At 43.3% G+C, this 21,618-nt stretch overlaps 1 protein-coding gene across 1 annotated transcript; it reads right to left on the bottom strand.

Annotated features, from left to right (window-relative positions):
* Positions 1–201: 201 nt before the first annotated feature.
* LOC306752242 (E3 ubiquitin-protein ligase TRIM35-like) lies at positions 202–2,919 on the bottom strand (the record flags this gene model as incomplete). The annotated part of the gene is made up of 6 exons (XM_079235984.1): positions 202–1,284; positions 1,403–1,521; positions 1,619–1,641; positions 1,748–1,978; positions 2,318–2,413; positions 2,491–2,919. 6 exons carry the CDS (start codon positions 2,917–2,919, stop codon positions 740–742), a joined length of 1,443 nt encoding a protein of 480 aa, XP_079092110.1. The 3' UTR covers positions 202–739.
* Positions 2,920–21,618: the final 18,699 nt, after the last annotated feature.

Consider the following 21,618-nt stretch of genomic DNA (forward strand, 5'->3'; position numbering starts at 1 on the left):
AACCTGACATTAACCTTAATGTTTGTTCATTAATGCAGTAGCTGACAGGAAGTCATCTTTTTTGTCTTAAACCCATCTCACATTACTTCTCATACCCTATAAAGGTCAGAACAATATCCACACTTTTATAAAACAATCTGTTTCATTACAGGCTGAACATGTAGCTCTAGACTACAGACAGGACAAAATCAACGGGAGTAATGATATTAGCAAATTATTTATTTGTAGACCAGTATTCTCATTGTAGTATTTGCACATAAAGCATATTTAGGGTTTGCAATATATCCGACGACGCTATAAACAAAATTGGGCTTCACAAACAACAGTCAGCGTTTGCCATGCAAATTCAGAATCATGTAACACACTTTGATTCATCAAACCACAGCCACACTTTTGAGAGAAAAAATAATAAATCACACACACACATACACACACACACACACACACACACACACACACACACACACACACACACACACAATGCTATTTTGCAAACAACAATTCTGAAGAAATAGCAGACTTTTTAAATTTTTTTAGAGAAGTTTTAAGTGCAGAGATCAAATTATGTACAGACAAAAGTATTCATTATGTTGATTATGTTGTAAGCTGTGCTGAAATTATGCAATTTGATTTTAGATTCTAAATGTTTTCTTCATACTATGTAAAAAAAAAAGAGAAGAAGCTCCTATTCCTTTTGTGCTGAGAAGAAGTAAAAGTTGGGAAGCCTATATATGCACGTTCAGAAATATTCCACAGCCTTCAGAGAAACTTCCAGCGGCTCCAGCGTCAGAGGACACTGCTGACAGCCCACCCAGAAGTACGGGAAGACCCTCTCGCTCAGGACGTGCTTGAAGGTGTAGATGTGCGTGTCGTCGTGCGGGTCGTAGAAAGACACCCGGCCCTTGTCGCAGTCCAGCTGCACTCTGACCCTCTGCGGGTTCCTCTTCAGGATGAGCCTTGTTAAGGGAGAGGTGCCCGCAAAGTACATCTTGTGGTAAAAGTACACGCTCAGGTATCCGTTCTTCAGCACTGAAGACACTTTCTCTTTCCTCTGGACCGATTCTTTGGCCACGCCGACGACCCACGCCGTGTTGTCGCCCACGTTGACGACCCAGGTGTGCTTGCCGGAGGTGAAGCTCTCGCGGCCCAGCACGCCGGTGTCGGGGTCGAACCTCTCTGGGTTGTCCGGCATCTTCTGCTTCTCGTCGCTGTCGCAGACGCTGGTGAGGTCCTCCGACAGGATGAGCCACGGGGCGGCGGTGTTCGGGTCCAGAGTCACCGGAGCTGAAAACACACATGGCAGATTGTCAGCCGGTTAACACACTCTTGACTGGAGTCCGCTCAGCATCACAACCTTTTCTCCACCTCAGGAACATGACCACGAGTGAGTCGCTGTACTCACTGAATTTGACGGTTTTGTGCATCTTCTCCCACACGTGGAACTTCAGGGACCCCAGGTGCGTGGCCACGTCGAGGAGCGCTCCGGGGGGCATGACCGGATCTTCAATTGGGCTGTTATCTCTGCGGGGAGCAGAAATAAGCAGTTTGTGCATCTCAATATGAAAGCAGCGAAAAGACAGGAAACTTGAAAAGGCAAACTTTTTGTTTTTCTGCTCACCTTACCAATGTCGTCTTGCATTTCTGAAAAAAAAAAGAGGTAAAATCACTACATTTTTAAGAAATTAAAAAGGTATATTTATGAGTGTATCTATGCGTTTATTCACATTTTAAATATTTACAAACTCACATGAAGGACCGCGATGCCCTGCAGAGCCATCTCCTCCTCTAAAACTCTGATGGATTCCGACACGGACGTTATATTTCCGACTATTTCTTCGATCTTCTGCATCACCGCTCGACTCTTCTGCTCCTCCTCCCTCCTCAGCGCCTCCATCCTGGCTTCCTCCTCGGCGTCCAGGAAGCCGTGAAGCTTTCCGAACTCCTCCCGGGTCCGTCTCTCCACGAAGCGAGCCTGGACCTGGGAGTAAAAAATTAGAATTAATCTGCGTGAGCATGGTTTGGGAAGGACGGTCGTCGCTTAATAAGTGCATGCTCTTTAGCGGAAAGCAGGGTTCGAACACATTTTGACCAATGGATTTCCATGACTTTAAACCAAAGTTCCATTTTGTGAAATCTCGGTGTATACATGAAAAAGTGAGCATATTAATTATTTCAAACTCAGCGTAAATGAACAACATGAACACATGAATAGAACACATTTCCATGACTTTTACAAAACCTTTGGGATTTTTCCAGGCCTGGAAAAAAACATTTAAAAAAGCTTTTCCATGACCGTATGAACCGTGAGAAAGTTCACCTGAATGCATTCCACAGCATCCTCGTACTTTTTCTTCATCTTGTCAAAAGCGTCTCTCTTCTCCTGCATCGAGCCGAGGGCCGACTTCATCTTCTCCTGAGGAGGTAAAACAAGAAAAAACATTTATTTGAAGGCTGAACATCCGCTCAAGGAACTCATCCCGACATATTTACCTTCACATCCATGATCGCCTCGCTGACGGGGCAGCAGTCGTGCTGCTTGTGCTTCCTGGAGGTGTGGCAGACCACACAGATGGGCTCCTGGTCCGGGACGCAGTAGAGCTTCAGCCTCTCGCCGTGCAGAGGGCACGTCTCCCCCGGGTCGCCGTACAGATCCCCGCCCGCGGTCTCCTCCAGACCCTCGCCGCCCTCCTGGATGTAGGCCTCGCACAGGTTCTTCAGGGTGAGACTGGGCACGGGGTCATCCACGCTCTGGCTCCGGCACAGGGGACAGTCCCGCCTTCGTGGCCCTTGGGTCCAGTACTGCTGCAGACAGGGGGCACAGAAGCTGTGGCTGCACTTGAGGACCACGGGGTCCCGGAAGATCTCGCAGCATATGGAGCAGGAGAGGTCCACCTCCTGAAGAGAGAGCCGGCCTGCCATACTGTTGTTTTGCTCTGAAAACGAAAGTAGGGCAAAGGTCACACACATAACCCTTCTTCATTACCCACAATACCGTGTGAGTCTGTTTACTTCCCCCTGAGCACACACACGTGCCTTGAGAAGCATTTGAGTGTAAAATGATTTGTGATATGAAAGTGACATAACTGTCAGAGCCAAAACTTACCTCACAGCCAGAGTCCTGCGACAGATAGACGAGCCGAGACGCAGACACTTCCTGCTTCCTGTTTTGATGAGTCACCCAAAGGAGGCGGAGTCTCGGAGGCAGAGCAGACGGTTTTTAACCCTTAAGTAACCCCCACGTCTCATTCACAGAGATGCAGGCCTCTAAAAACACTTCAGATGAAAACAACCGGAGAATATTATTTGGTTGCACTGCTTACAACTCTCATTATGAGGGACGGGGGTAAAAACTGCTCTATAAGACTTACATGTTGGGAACCACCACGTCTTTTTATCGTGGTTTAAGCAAGATCCATAGTCTACACTGAATACTAATTCAAAAAGCCTAATTCAATTATTAAATTCATCTTTAATTGAACAATTGAAACTATAAATTAGATAGATAGATACTTTATTCATCCCTAGGGGGGAATTTGTAAAAAAAAGTTACATAGGAGACATACAAATATTAAGTATGAAAAATACTCAATATATACAATACAATAAAATAGCAGAGTCTAATTATTTAAGAAAGACAATTACATAAAGAAAGTGCAAAAATGTAAAGTATATACAGTACTTCAATAATGCGATGCAGGGAGAGCTAATATGAAAACATGTGCTTTATGATATCTTGAGTAATCATGTGGCACTTTGGTCCCAAACTGCAGCTTCTTCTCATTAGTTTCTGACTTTTATTGAGTCCTGTAAACTGCTTAGAGCACACGTTGCCATCCAGTGGCAAAGTGCAGCAAATGCTTTATCATGATAAAGCAGATTATGCAGTGGAGCGGGGCAGTGTGTAATGAGACAGCACATCTCTGTTGTGAGCGTTCACCTTACAGTTAGTGATCAGCACACTCTTGTTTTTTTCTTTCATCTTCAATTTAACAGCAAATACAGCAGTTTGTTCTGCGCTGCTTTCCGATTTATTCTCGGATCATTTGAAAATCTTATGAAAATACTTTTGAAAGGAAACTTTTCTTTGGATTTGTCATTCATAATGTCTTTCATACCATATTTGCTATATGTTTACGCTCAGAAGACTGTGGGTTCTTGCTCCTTGATGAATGTATTGTACAACTTTAGGGCGTCTGTATGCCAACTCTATTCATCTTCATTTTTCATTCTGTCCACTTGGAGACCGGTTGTACATCATCCTCGTGGCTTTAGTGGGTGTAACTTGATTAACTGTAGCTAGCAGGAACTTATCTTGATTGTATGGAAGCTCCTCCTGATAAGCTGTGTTTGGCCCTATTGCCCCTCTCCGGTGTCTGATTAGCGCCATGGACTCCTCACCTGGTCCGCACTAGAATAACTTAAATTATAGGGAACATTTTGGAAAGAACCGTCACATTCACAGAGCCAACTTTGCATTGAAACGCATGTCATCAAGTGCTGTTTTTGGGAAATGTGGGTAAAGAGAAGACATGGTGGCAACATTTGTTCCAGAAAACAATTCACTTCATTTTTTGCAGGAAATGTATCTTCCTCTGTTTTCAGCTGAAACTCTCATGTGAGAGCCGTGCTGAGCGGTGGTGGTGAGCTAACCAGTGGGACACTAACATGCCCTAACATGCACGAAAAGTCTATCAAAATAAACTGAATTGAATTGAATGCACGGCCAGCAGCTCTGGCTACATCAACACAGAAAGGAGAAGTTTGCATACCAACACACACAGTATATGTACCTGTTTGCTGCTATATTAATGCTCTGAATATCATATAGAGTGAGAACATGAACCAGCTTTTATTGTCTGAGGGCCCACGTGAGCTCAACCAGCTGACGACCCCCTGCTGCCTCAAACACAATTCAGTTTTTACATTTAACCTCTATTTTACGTGATGCGTCATAATCATTCAACTCTTCATTAGTCACTTCTTTGACACATTTCGGTATGCCACAGAGCCTCCAGCTTTTCATTTTGACAGCGCTGCAGAAGATTTTAATCATAGATTGATGGTCGTCTGTACTCCGCCACCCTGGCACCTCCGAGAAGAATGTCAGCCTTGAGTCAGCTTTTCCAAAACTAACTTTTAAACTGAGCTGCGTTTTCCCTCCGTTGATGGCGGGATAATGGCTCCCATGCTTTTGACATGAGCACAGCAACATGCACAGATGGTCCGTTTGTCCTGTGTAAAGGAGGTTTCCAAGTTTCCAGCAGATGCTCCGGTTGTTAATTTCTTCACTTCCCTCCTGGAATGACTCTGAGTCTTTTAAAGGCCCTCTTCAGTTGGGGCCAATGAAGCGGTCCCTTTGTTGACGCTGAAAAACGCTTTGCAAGCCAGTACGGTAAGACGCCATTCTTTTTATGCCCGAGGGAGGACTTTTTTGTGACATTGTGCATCATAAAATTAACTTGTTATTGTGCTCACACTGCTTTATGAGCCATATGTTATGCACATATTTGTTTCCCCGTTAACATTACATAATCTGTCTTTGCATACAGAAGGACATCAAGTGCTTTACAGAACAGGGCAGAGTATGCTAGCTTTGCTTCTCCCTTTATTGGGGGTTGGGGAGTATTTCTACTAACATGACACCTTGGAGAATAAAGTCTGACACCATCTTTCTACTGAGGTGAAATATTCAGCAACATTTCCCTGATGTTGTTATTATCATCCACCACTAGATGTCAGAATGCACCCACGCATGGTGGAGTCAGCGAAAGCGCCCCAATTTTTTTTTTTAATGCCGCAGCATTCATGCAGAAGTGTCCCGATTGCTTCACATTAAAATAACACCGAGGCAAAGGGGACGGATGTCAGGAGATGACGTGTGATCTGTGTCATCCTCCCGTGAAAAGGTGCTTCGGGGAAAAAAAACCTGTGCCAACCCGGGATGAAGCGGTTAAAGGCTCACCTGGATTTACCTGGACGTCGCCTGCCCCATCTCCTTCCCTGTAGATTGGTTGTCAGCCGGTGTGACCGAGGCTAATAGTGATTCATTATTGCTCACACCCTGCTAGTGTTCACAGAGGGTCATGTCAATCTCACAGCATCTAATGAGGACAGGCGGGCTAACACACAAGCAGACACAACCCCGGGTCGGGCCTGTCTCTCGGCCCCGTACACTGTCAAGCGGATGGAGCTCCATCCCATTTTCAGGGTTGAGGAAGGTATTGATGGCTGCAGGTGTGGAGGTGCACATAAAACCATTACTATCAGTGAAACATAACAGCTTCGTATATATATTTCATCCTCGTGCAAACCTTTTTGCAAACGCCCGACAAGAAGTCAATAGGCTGCTGTGCAGTAAAGCTGGACAGTAAAAAGTGAACTAAAGCCAGTGAATTATGGGAGACCGTAAGAGGAAGGAGAGCGAGAGAGAGGTAAAGAAGACAGTGAGGTATGTTATTGTATATATTGATGATGCTGGCAGCAGGTCTCCTTCGAGGCCCCTGCACTTCATTATGCGTATACACAACACCTGCTCAGTTCTCCCTCGGAAACATAACCCTGTTATAAAAAAAAGGTCCCACTTTCTAATTATGCACCCTTTACAGGTTGTGACTAATGCCTGTTTTAATAGTCAACGCGTCGTTGATGAATTAAGTCAATAAATGAACGCCACTTAAAATGACAAAAACTTTATAAAACCTGCACCGACTTCTTTTTCCAGCCCCCTGGGGGCAGCAGGAGGAAGCTGTAAACACCAGCATATTATCACCTTCTTAATTACTTGCAACTTAATTAACCCTCGTGTTATGCAGTAGGCCTCAGAAGGTAGTGGTGGCATCTAAAAATATGTTTTTAAAGGTTGTGTTCAGTTGGAAAGCGAAGCTTAATTTTTCTTCTCGATTCTCGATTCTCGTTTGACGGAGTTTTGCTATTTTACCATTTGGACAATAGCCTCCAAAATCTGTATCAAATCCAGTCTGACCATACGTCATCGCTCGCAGTACATCGAGTTGAACCTCGGTGCATCCAGTCTGGAAAGCTCCTTCTTCTCGACTGCAACCGTACACTCGTACATTCCTCTGAATTCTGAAATGACTGCAGTGGGCAGCAGCTGAGTCACAGCGTCGTGTGGAGAGGACATTATAAGATTAATCTCAATTACAGTTGCTACCCGAGAGACTACACAAGGAGAAGGGGGACAAGGGCGCCAGAACCGAATTACACTTTTTTTTGTGTTGCCTTATGAACATTTGATCTTTTTCAGATTAAAAACACTTGCGACGCATCGACAAATCATTTCCATGCTCTTGAAATCGTGACTCATGAGCACAGAGCTCCGTCGTCGTCGTCAAAGGAGGGAAAACACACCCATTTCATCAGAGGGTGCTTTCATTGCGTCTCTTCTTTCACACATGAGTTGAGTGCTCAATATAAATTGGATTAAATGCACAATTTCACTGGGGCTTGCAACGCACTCTCAACCAAAAGACCAGGAACCCCTCATTGCTAGTCATGTATTGACTCTTGCCCTTGGTAATAGCATGGGAAACTTTTGACAGCCATCTCACACGGACACTGCAAGAGGAAGAGTTTCAGTCTTTTCTCTGCGAGCTATTTTTAGTGTGCATTCGGAGGTGTGTGGACTGGAACGACACACTTGCATGTTGCTCACACTCACACACACCCACACACACACACACACACACGAGCGTGCCTACACATGAGCACCCCGGCATTTCCACAAACACAAATGCACACTGGACTGGAGGTGAATTCAATCTTATTGGAGAGGCTGCTGGGAAGCCCGGGGCTCAGAAAAAACCTCTTTCAGTCTCTGGAAGGTCGCCAGGCCCTCCAGATGCACAGGAAAAACCACAGTTATCAGTATCTCTCCTCCACTCTCACTCACACACCTGCACACAGCGACCCAGCCCACTGGAGTTTGAAAAAGGAGTGACATCAATTCAATAAGCCCGGGCTGACAGGGACAGAGCAATACGCCACCGCACAGCTGCTCTCTCTCTCTCTCACTCTCTATCTCTTTGCTAACCCATTTCCCCTCCTGGCTTCCTCCCTTCCCTTTAAACTCTAGCTCAGCAAAGCAGAGTGATGACAATTTTGTTTTAGCCGGATGAATCTGCTGTCTGTGATGACCCAAATCTTTATTAGTCCCCCCTCCCCCACTGCTTCGCTATCAAAAACGATATAGAGTATGTCAGGAAATGGTTCGCCCTGTCTGGAAAATTGCTTACAATCCTTTTCTGCTGGAATTGAGTTACGTGTCCCCTTTTTCTTTTTCTTTTTTATCTTCTGAGGATTTCATGTCATCTTGAGGAGGCGAAGTGGGATATTAATTAAATTGCTCTCATTCCTGTAAAGATTCATTATATAGAAAAAGATAATCTCAATTACATCAAACAGATCGAATTGTAGCCTTTTTTTTAATGTGGGATCTCTGCTGAGGCTCCACGGGGCCGCTCACAGGGCCAGGAGGACCGAGCAATGGGCGTCTCTATGTGGGTCATTTGGCTCGGCTCGGGCCAGAGCCGCCTGTCACCATCGATGTGTCAAATCAGCTGTGGCATGACAAGATAGGCCGCGGGGCCGAAGCCAGGGATCTAACATGGCGAGGCGACATTATCGAGCTCGAAGCCCGCGCCCAACTCTCGCACTAACTGTGATCAGCACCTGCATCATGGTCGGACTTTAGCAGGTGTATCAAAAATCCACTTTCAGGACCACAGTCGAAAGCCAGTGAGGGGGGTTTTGTTCTCCAGGAACAAATTGCCCCCCGGCATCTTCTCATTTCATGTAGCGGAGGGAGGCTTGGGTCTCTTTAAAGCACAGATGGATGTGCTCGCTCCACCAGCATGACACCCAAAGGGCCTCTGCCACGTGATAATGCACATTACGAGCTGATCCGGGTGACAAATGCCGCGCCCTTGATGGCTCTATGTTGGGGCAAATATAAGATATGGATTGCTGCATAGAGCTGCACAATCCCCCACTGACCCCTGCAAGTTCTCTATGTGTACACGTGTGTGTGTGTGTGTGTTAAAAAGCATATTGAGGAGTGAGTGATAAATGGCCTGATAGAGTGGGCAAAACCGCGGCCGAATACAGTGCTCACTTTAAAAAGAAACACGAGGTCGCTCGGGTTGTCGACAACCCAATCGCACACATCGACTACGCGGTCCGGACCGTACTTTTTTGTGACCTCGGCGTTAATTAACATTCCTGGGGCTGCACACATCAGAATTATTTCAGCCACTGATAATTCTGCGGGATTATAATAATATATTAATTTTGTATCTAAAGCTCCAAGGAGGATATGAATGATATAAATCCGCATTGCCAGAAAAAGGATAGGAGCTTTCGCCCGACTTAAAGGTGTCGACCCGTCTGTGATGGCACTAATCCTGTAATCCGGTCAGTCGGCAGCACCGCAAAAGGTCCTTACAACAGGACGTACAATACACACACAGAATATACAGAAACATGGCTCTGCCATTAAGACTAAAGCTGCCACACCAGCAACACCACCACCCACATCGCATCTGCCATCATATCCCACCTCGCATTGCTCCACTTTATCCCAGCAGTCCTTTGTCCTCGGCTGAAATCACCGGGCTGTTGGCATCTCCAGCGGGACTACAGTATAATAGTGTTCACGCCGCCTTTGTCTTTGAATATTTCTGCTTACATTCTGACTTTTGTGCACATTCACGGTTTTGTATATATCCTCGCTGTCCTTAAACTTCATTAGAACGGCCATATAGATGCAGTGGGCTTCTGGGTTCAGTGGATAACACCGCTAACCTTGTGATTTTTGGGTGGTTTGAAAAAGGTCAAAGTGCACATTATGATGGAAGGGCCCATAGTCGGAGATGCACCAAAAATGAGAAAAGGTTGAGGCTTTATTTATAGAACAATTACGTCATCATTGTGGGGTTACTGGTCAGGTATAGAAGCCTGAGAACAAATCTCACAAGTGTCTTCACAATGAAAAGTATGTCTGTCGGATTATAATAAAATGCCTTGCAAACCTTGCAAAGTCTTGCACAAATAGCACTAAAGGTCTGCTCTGATGCATGGGGCCTATTGGAAATGTGTTTTTTTAATATTCACTTCAGCTCGGTTTTAGAGGGCTCAAAAAAATCTTCCTCAACCAGAAACACAAACACGGCAAAGAAGTCTCAGAAGGGCCGAAAGACTTGAATCCAAAACGAGGTGAAGCTGCTCTCAACTCCTAATTAGGAGCCGGTCCTCACACCACGCGCAACAGGTGATCTGAATAACTTTCTTGGGTTAAAGACATGAAAACAAGCATTCTAAACGTGTTCGTTTTGGACTAGAAAGAGACCAAAATACACAGACGGACCAAAATAAGAGACATCTCATCAAACTGGGAGTTGAGATGCCGAACAAAAGACACTTAAATGCCCTGAATACTATTTTACCCGGGCCTGGGTTGAGTCAGAGGAGGTACACACCGACATATTCTTTATTCCTGACCTGTGAAAATGAGGTTTGCGAGTCCTTTGAAAATCAACATCTTGTTTGCAGAAGCTGCCGGGCAGAAAGGAACTCGCATTCCTCTCGGTAACCAGCCTGTCCCTCCTACTCCCTTATGTATAGGCTAGCAGAAAAGATTTAGAGGCTTGGGAAGAGGCGCACGGGGCATGTTGCCGGGATACCAGAGAGCTGACTATGTTGATTGCATCTCATGCTTCAAGTTGTACGCTGAATCGGATTACGCTGGCGGTTTTGTACCTTATTAGTCTTGATTTGTAAAAGACGAGGACTGTGTCCCCAGATGACTCAGAGAATTGGCTGCATTTAAATGTCAGATGAGCAGGACTAATAATCTGTAAGTCTCAACATACATTTTAATACGCTTATGAAAGCAGGAGGTGGGGGGCGGGAGGGGAGAAATTGCAGATGGCGGAACGAGCGGAGGAACCGATAAGATACCTTCCTTTTATCGCCGCGGCTCCTTTCAAGAAGAGGAGACACGGCGAAGTCTTCAAATGAAGCCGCGGCTGAGTGCATTTGATGATAGCAATTGCATAACTAGACTATCCTGAAGCTTGGCTGAGTTCTCGACTTGAAAAATCACAGGTTTAGTGTGGGCGCGTCAGTGCAATGTTTGAAGTCTTTGTTGTGGTCCTTTTCTTTTTTTTTTCTTCCTTTTCAAATATTAATAACTTTGGGATGGCCTAAATCCAATGAATGTCACATGGAGTTGAAGGAGGTTCATCCGTATCAGCACTCACAACACGTCTTTCTCTTGACGACAGCTTTTTTTCTTTTTTACGTCTTTTTTTTACGTCTTTTTCGGCTCATGTGAAGGAGACAATAATTGAGCCTCCATATGATTGCTATAATGTGGCTTGTAATGTGGCGTGCGTCCGTATCGACCGCACTGCACTTGGGCTGCGACGAGCGGCGCTTAGACCTCGCCGGTGGCCGTAATCAGCCATCGACCCACGGACAGAGGAGTAGCTGTATCCAGTCAGGCCTTTTCGATTTTGATAAAACAATGATGTATCGCGAGCGGTCGGGGAAAAGAGCTGAGATAATTGTTTTGTTGGCGCTCCCTCCCTGTGCCACCGGTGAAGGTCATGCCTTATTGAGTGTCCGGCAGCACTTGTGAACATAACCGTGTAGTTATGCGGAATCGATCAACGCCGTTTCCGGCTGTGGAATATTCTTCTTTTTTTGTATATATATATACGGTGAGAAGGAGTCTTTTGAAATCTCGCGGTGGCACAGACGCTTCTCCGTCAGGGGGAATGCATTTTTGCGTTTTCAGGTGCAAGCTCAACGAGCCTGTTTGCAAATGCGGTTCGTAAAGTCTCATTATCATAATGTCGGCAGACAGGCAGAGTGGAGATTCGATTGAATTTATGGCCACAGGAGTAGTGGCTGTGAGAGAGACAGAGACCCCATGAGCTGGATGGGGAGTATTAAAGCCGCGGTTGGTAGCTTTAATGAAATTAACTTCACATGAGACGGATCATTTGTGAAAAAAAAAAAAAAAGCAGGTTCCTCTGCCTCCTTTTAGTGCTCCTAATGGCGTTTGCAAGATTCCTCTGTCGGGAAAACAACAACAACAACAAGAACAGCCAATTAGAGCCGACCGAGTCACGCTTATTGTTTATGAAGCGACCACACGGGGGCTACGTAGTCCAAACCAAGATGGTAACTTTATTACTTTGTCCAGCCATTACAAAGGCAGCAAAGACAGATTTACTCCTTTGGTTCTTTCAAAATAAAAGCCTACATTTCAGTGGCGTTTATTGGTCGCAACCTCTGCTTGTAAAGGCCTTTACTTGACATTTTTTATTTAATTTATTTTTTACCAGTTCATTATTGCTCTGTAATTGCTCAGAGGCCATTCAACAAAAGCTATTGGCTGGCTTTTAAAATAAATTTGAATATCAAAATCATCAAAAAAACAACTTAAAAATCACATTGACTGGAATTAGAAAATACATTTTACTCAATAATAAAAAAAAAAAATGTGAGTGTGAGAGAAATGTTTGCAGTAATTCTGTGAAATACTTGTATAAGTTAATTTTAAAATAACCTTTGACTATATGTTGGCACCATGTTTTTTTCTTCTTTCTTTCCAGTTTATTTTCCCTCAATTATTTCCAATTACAACACCTATTTATAACAGTGTATCAAAGTTCCTCCTCTTCATGCATTTTAAGTACAGTCCATTGTTTCAAATGATGTAAATAAATGGATCTAGATAAAGATAAATTGGGAATGCCCTCTCTGCCATGCAGACAGACAAACCTCTTCACAGTGAGTGATACACATGATCCAGCTTGGGTCAGTTGTTTGCAGTCTTTTCAGGCTCTTGTGACTGATGGTTATTGGGTGTTAAAGGTCAAAAAAGTCTGGCCTAACCTGCTAGGACTGGGGCTCTTCTCAACCTCATTAAGTAGAAATCACAGCGCTCCTCTGGATCCAGACGCATTCTCATCTGTATTCCAGGAGACAGTAATACAGACATCAATGGGGCTGGCGCTCTGCTCCGTCTGCTCGGCTGAAATTGACCCATATAAAACACAAATGAAACACATATCACTGCGGCTGCTTTGCTCGGGTGAATTCTCACATGGCGCCGGCCATAACATTTAACTTGTGAATGCAAATAGCTCAAAATGGTCAATTTTTAATGCTGTGATCAATATTCATGCTAGCTGAAAAAAAAAAGTTAAAGGCTTATCTTTAAAAAAATGCATTCAGTCAGAAGTTTTTGGGGGAAATAAAAGTGCATAAAATATGTTGCTTTTGTGGTTAAACTTACAAACCCACTCATCCAATTTCAATAATGTAGACCATTTGGGAGGCTGCATTGTAATGCACCACATTTTATGCCTGCTAATGAGAACACAACATTGGTTTACCTCGGTGATAGATGGAAACTCATCAGTAAGCATTAGCCTTTGCACTACAGTGCAAAGGCTAATCCTTAGGCTTTATCTCTGCAAGAATGACCATTTCCATCCACGAGAAACACTTCACTGCTGAAGCACATTGCACATTGAGGCTGCTGCATGTGGCTTCATTAAAAATGGATACTAATCAAAATGAGCTTGGAGTACTGCGATCAAAGTTAAGTCCCTATTTACACCGACTCTACTTTGTCTCGTCTCTAATTTGAGCCGGATGTCGGTGCGTCTCTCTAGCTGCCGGCTTCCTCTCAGCATCACGATCATTTCTTAGAAGTTGAAGAATGTGCCTCCTGTTTACCAACATGTAGGTCACCTTAATCAAGATTGAGTACTTTTTTTTGACAGAGGGGAATAAATTGACTTTTGAAAATACCGCAGGTATAGACTAAAGCAAATCCCGTTTATTAAAAGGCCGACAGTTCCCTGTTGTTTTTTGTTTTTTCAGCGAGCCAGGAAGAATCCGCCGCTGATTGCAGATGGCCCGAGCTTTGTTGTCAGATGGACTTTTATTTACTTTACCACCTCCTTGGATTGACAGTGAGCACCTGCAAAGGGCAGGACCAACGCTCGCTAAGCTGATGTGTGTTCACACGCTTGGCCGACTCGGAGAGAAGCCCGCGACTGGAGAAACGAGGGAGAGGGGCCCCGGTGCCAATCACAGACAATTTAGCTGTCTCGCTAAATCCCACCGACGAAGGGCGAGTCAAAAAAGATTGAGACAAACCCATCACTTTTGCATATGGTGCCTATCGCCCAGATACTGAAGGTATTTCTCAAGGCGGAACAGGGTTGAATTGCGACTGCGGCTCAACCTCTCTCCTCAGTCATCTGGCGAGGTTGCGAGTGGTAATTTATTTTCTCATCGATTGGGACTGCGGGCCCCTTCCAAACACTGACAACTGGTGATCAGCTGGAGTGAGACAGAGGTGTTTTATTATGAGAATATCGACTTCTATATAAATTCACTTAAGTATCCACAGGTAGGTCATCTTTGTAAAAAAATAAAAATCTGAAGCAAGGTGTCGGTCGGAACAAGTTGCATCACATACAGAATCCAATGTTGTGCAATGTCGAGACAAAGCGGCAGCAGCATCAGGCGTGTGCAAAAGGGTGACCCCGATGTGATCGGGGTCGGCGCCGCTTTCCTTCAGCGTTCCCCTCCGGAGGAGGTGGGAGGGTTCAGCTTTTGGCCACATTTGGCTTCCTTCTTCCTCTCAATCGGCAGATAAAAGTGCCAAGCAAACAGCCCACCGGGTGCAGACTAGATGACTGAGAACAAATCAAACAGAAAGACGAGTGCTCCTCGGGGGGGGGGGGGGGGGGGGGTGTTCAGTCTCCATCAGTGATAGCGTTGATCCCAGGCACAGTTTTGATACTCCCTTCCCCGCTTCTCAGCTTGGCACTAATCCTATTGTTAAAGGTGACTGCCGGGAACACCGAGTCGCCCCCCAGCACAACCACAGAGCGCTGTTTTTTTTTTTTTTTTTTTCGGATGATGACACAAACAGAACTGGACAGATGATATGTCATTTAAGTTTTTCCTCATCTATCTCATTCCGACCCTCATTTCTGTCTCTGTAGTTTTTTTTCTTCGTCTTCACAGCAATTCTCGCACTAATTGGCCTCAAAGCTATTGTGTACCATGCGTGCACTTTCTTTCTTTTGGAGAATTCGGTTTGTTTTGACAACTGAAAGTTTGGATTGTTGACTTGCCTTTGAGACATCGGGAGGAGTGTATTTTCTGTGGAATAAAATATGGAAGGCTGTGTTTATTTCAGCAGAGCAAATACCCAAAGGGGAAAGGGAGAATCCATAATCTCAACAGCGGTTAAGAACAAAACACCAGAAACTACGTATCTTGTTTGAAAAGTATTTTTAAAGCAGACTTCTGGACCATCTTTCTTGGCATTTGATCACCTCCGGTTGACTTTTTGAATTTAAACATTTAGCAAATAGGAAGCTTTACGAGATCCAACATCTAAAGTTTGTTTTTCCCTCCAGCTGTGGATATTTCTTTTAATAACTGACAAACTGTGCTGCGAAGAATCCCCTCGCCCTCTATAAACTTAGTTCGGCCCGTGTCTTTCAGTGTCTTTCACAAGTTGTTAATTTTTGTTTGAACTATGGCTCGCTTGAAGCTTTTATACATTTTCAATTTCTGTCATCATCCCTCCTACCAGATCTCATCTGTGATTATCTGCAGCTCTCACCATCAAATAACTACAAGAAGCATCAAGTACATTTTCTATTTCCAATCTAAGCCTTTTTTTTTTCTTCTAAAGAAAATAATATTTTATAATCCTTCTTCTGCTCTATAGTTCAAGTTTGAAAAGCCATTAATGAGAACATATGCAGGCCATAGCGGAAACACAGAATTAAGCCATTAGAGATTAATGAGTTTTTTTGGGGGGTGGAAGTGTATGGAGGCAAATAAACGCTGAGCGACGGGTCCAGACTGTCGGCTGGGAGACGAATCGGGGTGAGAGCAGTTTTTTGCCGACGCTGTCACGCTCCGCTGGCCACGCCGGAGTGTTTTGGCTCCTTCAGATTAATTGTCGGTCATAAATTAAGTTCTGCGGTGTTGAAACAGGGCAGCCAGGACGGGGGCCCTCAGTGACATGCCTATACATGAGCATAGGAGAGCACATGTTGGAGTCACATTCAAATTCAGCTTAAATAGTGAGAGTGCACAGTAAAAAAGAACCCTGTTCTGTATCAGATTTCCATTTGTTTGACTGGTAGCAGCCTCACCCGAGAGTAATGGAAAACTTGACATCCTTGAAGATCCCTGGGGATCCCAAAGGAGGGAACCACATTATCAGACTAAAGTATCAGGCCAATAAATCTGAATTAATTATCTTGCAAATCAATACATTTCCACCAGTACACTGCTGATGTGTTTGATGATTAATTAGCATTAAATACATTTTAAATGGAGATTAAATACTGCACTAAGGACTGAATAACAATTGCAGCTGCGGTCATTAGAGGTAAAACCTTTATGGCTCCTTACGTTGCCTTTCAACGAAAATGTGAAACAGTCTCGCCTGAAGTTGCTGGCTGCCAAAAGAGAAAGAAAACATGTCGATCATATTCCACGGGGAATGCCCCGGATAGTCTTTGGAAAGTAAAAATCTCTTTACCATTATTAGCTAGGGCACAGGCATATACATATTAATATTCAACCAAGAGCTTATGCTTTATTAATGAAACTGAGCTACTTATATTAAATGGGCATTATGGGATACCGTTCATTACCTCATGCTGAATAGATGAGAACTATAAACTTTATCAAGAGATAAAGGTTGAGCTTTCATAAAATTGGGATGGGAATCGACTCTTAAAACTTTAATATACTTTATTGAAGAATATGCACAATATACAGGGATCAGCAAAGTATTTTCATTTGTGTGTGTGTGTGTGTTGATCTGTTTTACAATAATAATGAAGAAAGTCACAGGAAAGTAGAGCAAACAGACAACGTAAAGTAAAAAATGAGAGGAAATACAACTAATAAAAAAAGAAAAAATTATGAATCAAAACATGCCCACTCACAAATCCACCCACACACATGGCCTTTACATTCGTTCACAGAGTGTGTAATACATAATCAGTGTTTTTACAGACACAATGAACACATGACTTGGTGTAATGTAAAATCTCTCCTCAGGTTTACGTTTTAGGAGTGTTTTAGCTTCTTTTAGCTCATTGTTTTGGTTTTCCAGCCCACAACTTTTATTTTCATCGCTCTCATCAATCAAGTTTTCAGGGAAAAAGCTCTAATAAACCCACCAATGTCAGATAGGCAACATTAGCCACTAGCTGGTGAACATAGCGGAGCATCACTAGCCAGTCAGACACACACACACACACACACACACACACACACACACACACACACACACACACACACACACACACACACACACACAGCTTCCATTCACTTGATGGGTATCGATTGAAGTATTAACGGAATTTCTTAAACAATACTCAGCCCTTCTCAACAGTTGGTGGAGACCAAAACAGAGATACAATGGCAGTGAATATTGGACTTAAAACTGGTAAATGAGTTGCACTTTGGCTAGATGATTGAAATAAGGTCTGAGGTTAACACAAGCCTATATGAGATTGCCATGTTTTGAGACCCTCGCGTGAATTTTGAAGCTTTTATGTTTCTTAAAAAAGGCGATTGCATACAAGTTGCTATATGAGGCTACACAACGTTATCATTCCGAACACAAGTCTGCTTTTATCTATGTGGCACTGATTGTCATGTGATCCTAGTGTAGTTTGTTTGTAGTTCAACGTTCTTCTGAATGCATTCAAACTTCAAAAGATTATTTTCCTGAATAAAATATGTTCGCCACAGATGTGGTATCTTGTTTTTTTGTTGAGGGATACAGGGCAATGCTCACATCAAGGGTGGTCTACAATAAGCCGTCATCTTTGCAGCACTCTACTGTAATTACTAATACCAATAGTGCTGTTTCTACCTGGCTCTGTATCCTGAGATCTGTCTCTTCACTTTTCCTGATAAGATTTCTTTTTGTGGAGCACTTCACAATCCGAATCAAGGGTGCAAGGACAGAGGGTACTGTGCGCTGTATTGCAAAGCCCTCTGAGACAAACTGGTGATTGAGGTTGCAATAAACTTGACTTGTTTAAATAGGTGTCGGGGAGACAGCTGCATGCAGTATTTAGCCGGATACAGATTTAAATGGCGGTCATGGCCCCACAGATGTTTTCGAGTGTGTGTGTTTTGTCCTGTGTTTGATATGACTCGCGGCCTGCGGGGTACATTCTGTGAATCACTGCCAGAACATTTTGTTCCTGCATTTCGACCTCATTCATCTTCTTCATATGAAGGGTTAAATCAATGCACAAGAACGGTGAAGAAAACGTATATGTGCACTATACTCCTGAATATGTTATATTATTGAGGGTTCCAATAATATAACACCTTTTGAGTGATTTGAGGTTGCTCTGAGACATAGCTCTTTTCTCTCCTCCTCTTACAACCATAAATGCAATCTCCATTTCCTTCCAGACATGTTGCAGAAATTGAATACTAGCTTATGAAAGAAAGGTTTGGAAAAAGGACTTTTTGACCATTTTCCGGCTCCCTCATCTGTGTGGATACTTTGTGGTGTTGGTGTCGGGGAGCGATGGGATGGAGGGGCAGAGCCCATGGATCTGTGGCTTTAAAAAAGAAGAAGAAAAAGACTGTGGCTGACTTCGACAGGCTGATTTCATTTGGTTTCATCAGACTCTCACCGCAAACAGGCCCAGTCAGTGCCGCCTTCTTATTGGGCTGCAGGCGGACATATAGTCAAGCGAACAGGGTTAGTGGGGCTCAACAGTGACTTCATTCCCAGCTTTGTTCAGCCTCACAATGACAACAGCCAGTTTAAAGTGAGAAAAGATAACGAGGGAGCTGTTGGATTCAATATAAAGATTGTGTTTCACTCAAATTCTGTTAAATCAGTTTTAAACTGTTTTCTGGATCCCCTTTTTCTGCTTTCAGCTGAACAGAAAATCTCTTGTCCATCGAGGATCTTTTTTCATAATTTTCTTTTATCGTTTGTCATATCTCATTTAATCAAATGTGGGAAGTGATATCATTGGAGAAGTTCCTGGTGGATGGCACTAAAGCATATCACACCATTAGGGGAGGACTGAGGGGGAGATGGGGGGTGCAAATGGATGAAATCTATTATTAATGAGTTGAATATGAGACGGCAGCAGTGAAATGGTATATCGTTATTGGCGGGGGGCCATGAGTCATACTAATTACTGACCATCACTGAAATCCCCCAACAGTGCAACATGATGCTGAACATGTGGAGCTGCAGTGTTTGCAGTTGCATCCCAACATTCAAGGCAGCTTGAGCGAACAATGGACTGAAGTGCAAGGTACATATTACAAAAAAGACAACGCCTTTATGCAGAATATGGAGACTTTCATTCCCCATTTTTGCATAATTTCTGAAAACGTAGTTTTCTATTAATGCTATTTGGCCATGTGTGCACTGGGGTGACTCTTAATTCTCAACTTTGTTCAACTGCTTGTTCTTGTCCAAAAATCAATGTTTTTATTTCTGGCTTAAACTATAGACTTTAGATGAGGCATATCTTTCTGGGGCAGATGTACCAAACAGCCTAAAGGCTCCTCACTAAATCATCCATTACTTGCTGCTGGCCTATTGCTTGCCAATTTTGCAGCAATTTTTCAACACAGAACCTTTGAGGACTTTCAAAACAAGCTTTCAGTTGCAAGGCAAAGGGTGTTCGAGGCGTCTCTTGACATGTATAACATTGTGTCTGTCTCACAGATCACCTCTTTACCCTGATCATCATTTTATGTATCAACCTGAAAGAAGTAGTGGGAGGGAAAAGATGATTTTAAGACTGAAAAGGGCCAGTTCATCCCAAAATCCAATTGTTCCTGTATTGCTATTTATCAATCAAAGTTACTTTGGTGTTAGTCTCCTTCTATTGAGTATAATGGAACTAAAAGGCACCTGGCTTGTGGCTGACCATATCACTGCGCAGATTGAAGCTTGTTTCGACACATGGAGGATAGGCTTTTATTAATATTTTAGAGCTAACTTAAACCTAGCACTACTGAGGTAACGTGGAAACCAACGTGGATGCCAGGAGTGGCGACTCTACTGTATATCTTTGAGAAAATGGCCCTCTACTTCTCACTTGATTTATTACCTCAGTAAACATTGTAAACATGAGTTTATGGTCTCAACTGCTAGTTTAAAGTATTCTTTAATACATCATGATGTTCATTTTCGTAAATGATGTTCCCATATAAAGTAAAATAGATAATAAATCAGGATATGCTTTTGTGCGCGGCTACCTTGTGATTGAAAGGTTGCTACCATGACGTTATCCCATCTGGGAGACGTCCGTGTTTTTGTGTAATTTTGTGTAATTTTAATGGTAATCAGAGAGAATTGCAATTTGCTTTTAAAGACGAGACTTATTGAGAAAAAACTGACTCATCTTTGACTTTAAAACAGCCCTGGGAAGATTTTGGTATTAGTTTTATGAACGAAGCTGATCATTGGTGACCATTAATGCTAATTTGTGCCCCTCTTTTAGAATTAATGACACTGAGTCTGCATCCTACTTTTTAATGGTTCTTCAATATGCTTCCACCTGTAAATGACCATTAAAGTAGTGAAATGGTGCATTATAATCACATTGTGAATAGCTCCGGGTATCACCTCAACAGCAGGCTGGCACTAAAATGGGTTATCTTAAAATTATGAGCTAAAGAGCTGCTCTCTTGGCACTATGAGCTATTTTTCTTCTAGTGCAGAATGAGTCCATGCCAACCACTCAATCAATAATTTGAGCCAGAAAAGACAGCATTATAAAATGAAATATAGGGCCATGCATCTGTGTGTGGACTACATAGAGGGGGTCAGACATCAGTATTGTACATAGGGCTTTGTGGACAGAACTAATGGGAGACTTTATTGATTGTGTGTGCTGTAATCTGTCAATCCAGGCTTGTCCAGCTGTGGCAGACTGCCAGCGCTGGTCTATAGGGTCATCTCCAGCCATCTGCCATTCCAAACACCCTGAGAGTACAACACACAAGTTATTACCACACGCCCTCTAAAAGCATATCTGGCCACAAACATGAGCTCAAATGGATCGAACTAGAAACATGAGAGAAGGAAGAAAAGAAGAAGAAATACAGAGACAATAGATTTCACTGGCACACAGATGTTTAGCTTCATTATCTAAATTCAAATTTGACAATTAAAAGGAGCCTCATTTCAAACAGTTAACTGTTCCTGCACAATTTGGTGATAAATTAGCAACTCAGACATGTAATCAAGTGGGATTGTGGTACTTTGTTTAGGGCTGAAATAATTAGCCAAATAATCAATGAGTCAAACAAATTACTCAGTAGTTACTCAGCCCATCTGACAAAGGTGCCGGTAGCTAACTCCTCATCCTCCACACAAGTTTTAACGTGTTTTTAGTGCCACGCTGATGCATAGCTTTATGGATAGCAGCATCACTTTGGTCTGTGCTGAAATATCTCAAAAACTGTTGGATGGATTGCCATGGAATTTTATTCAGAGATTCAAGGTCTCCAGAAGATGAATCCTAACAAACT

Source organism: Taurulus bubalis, assembly GCF_910589615.1.
Source record: "Taurulus bubalis genome assembly, chromosome: 20".
Lineage (NCBI taxonomy): Eukaryota > Metazoa > Chordata > Actinopteri > Perciformes > Cottidae > Taurulus > Taurulus bubalis.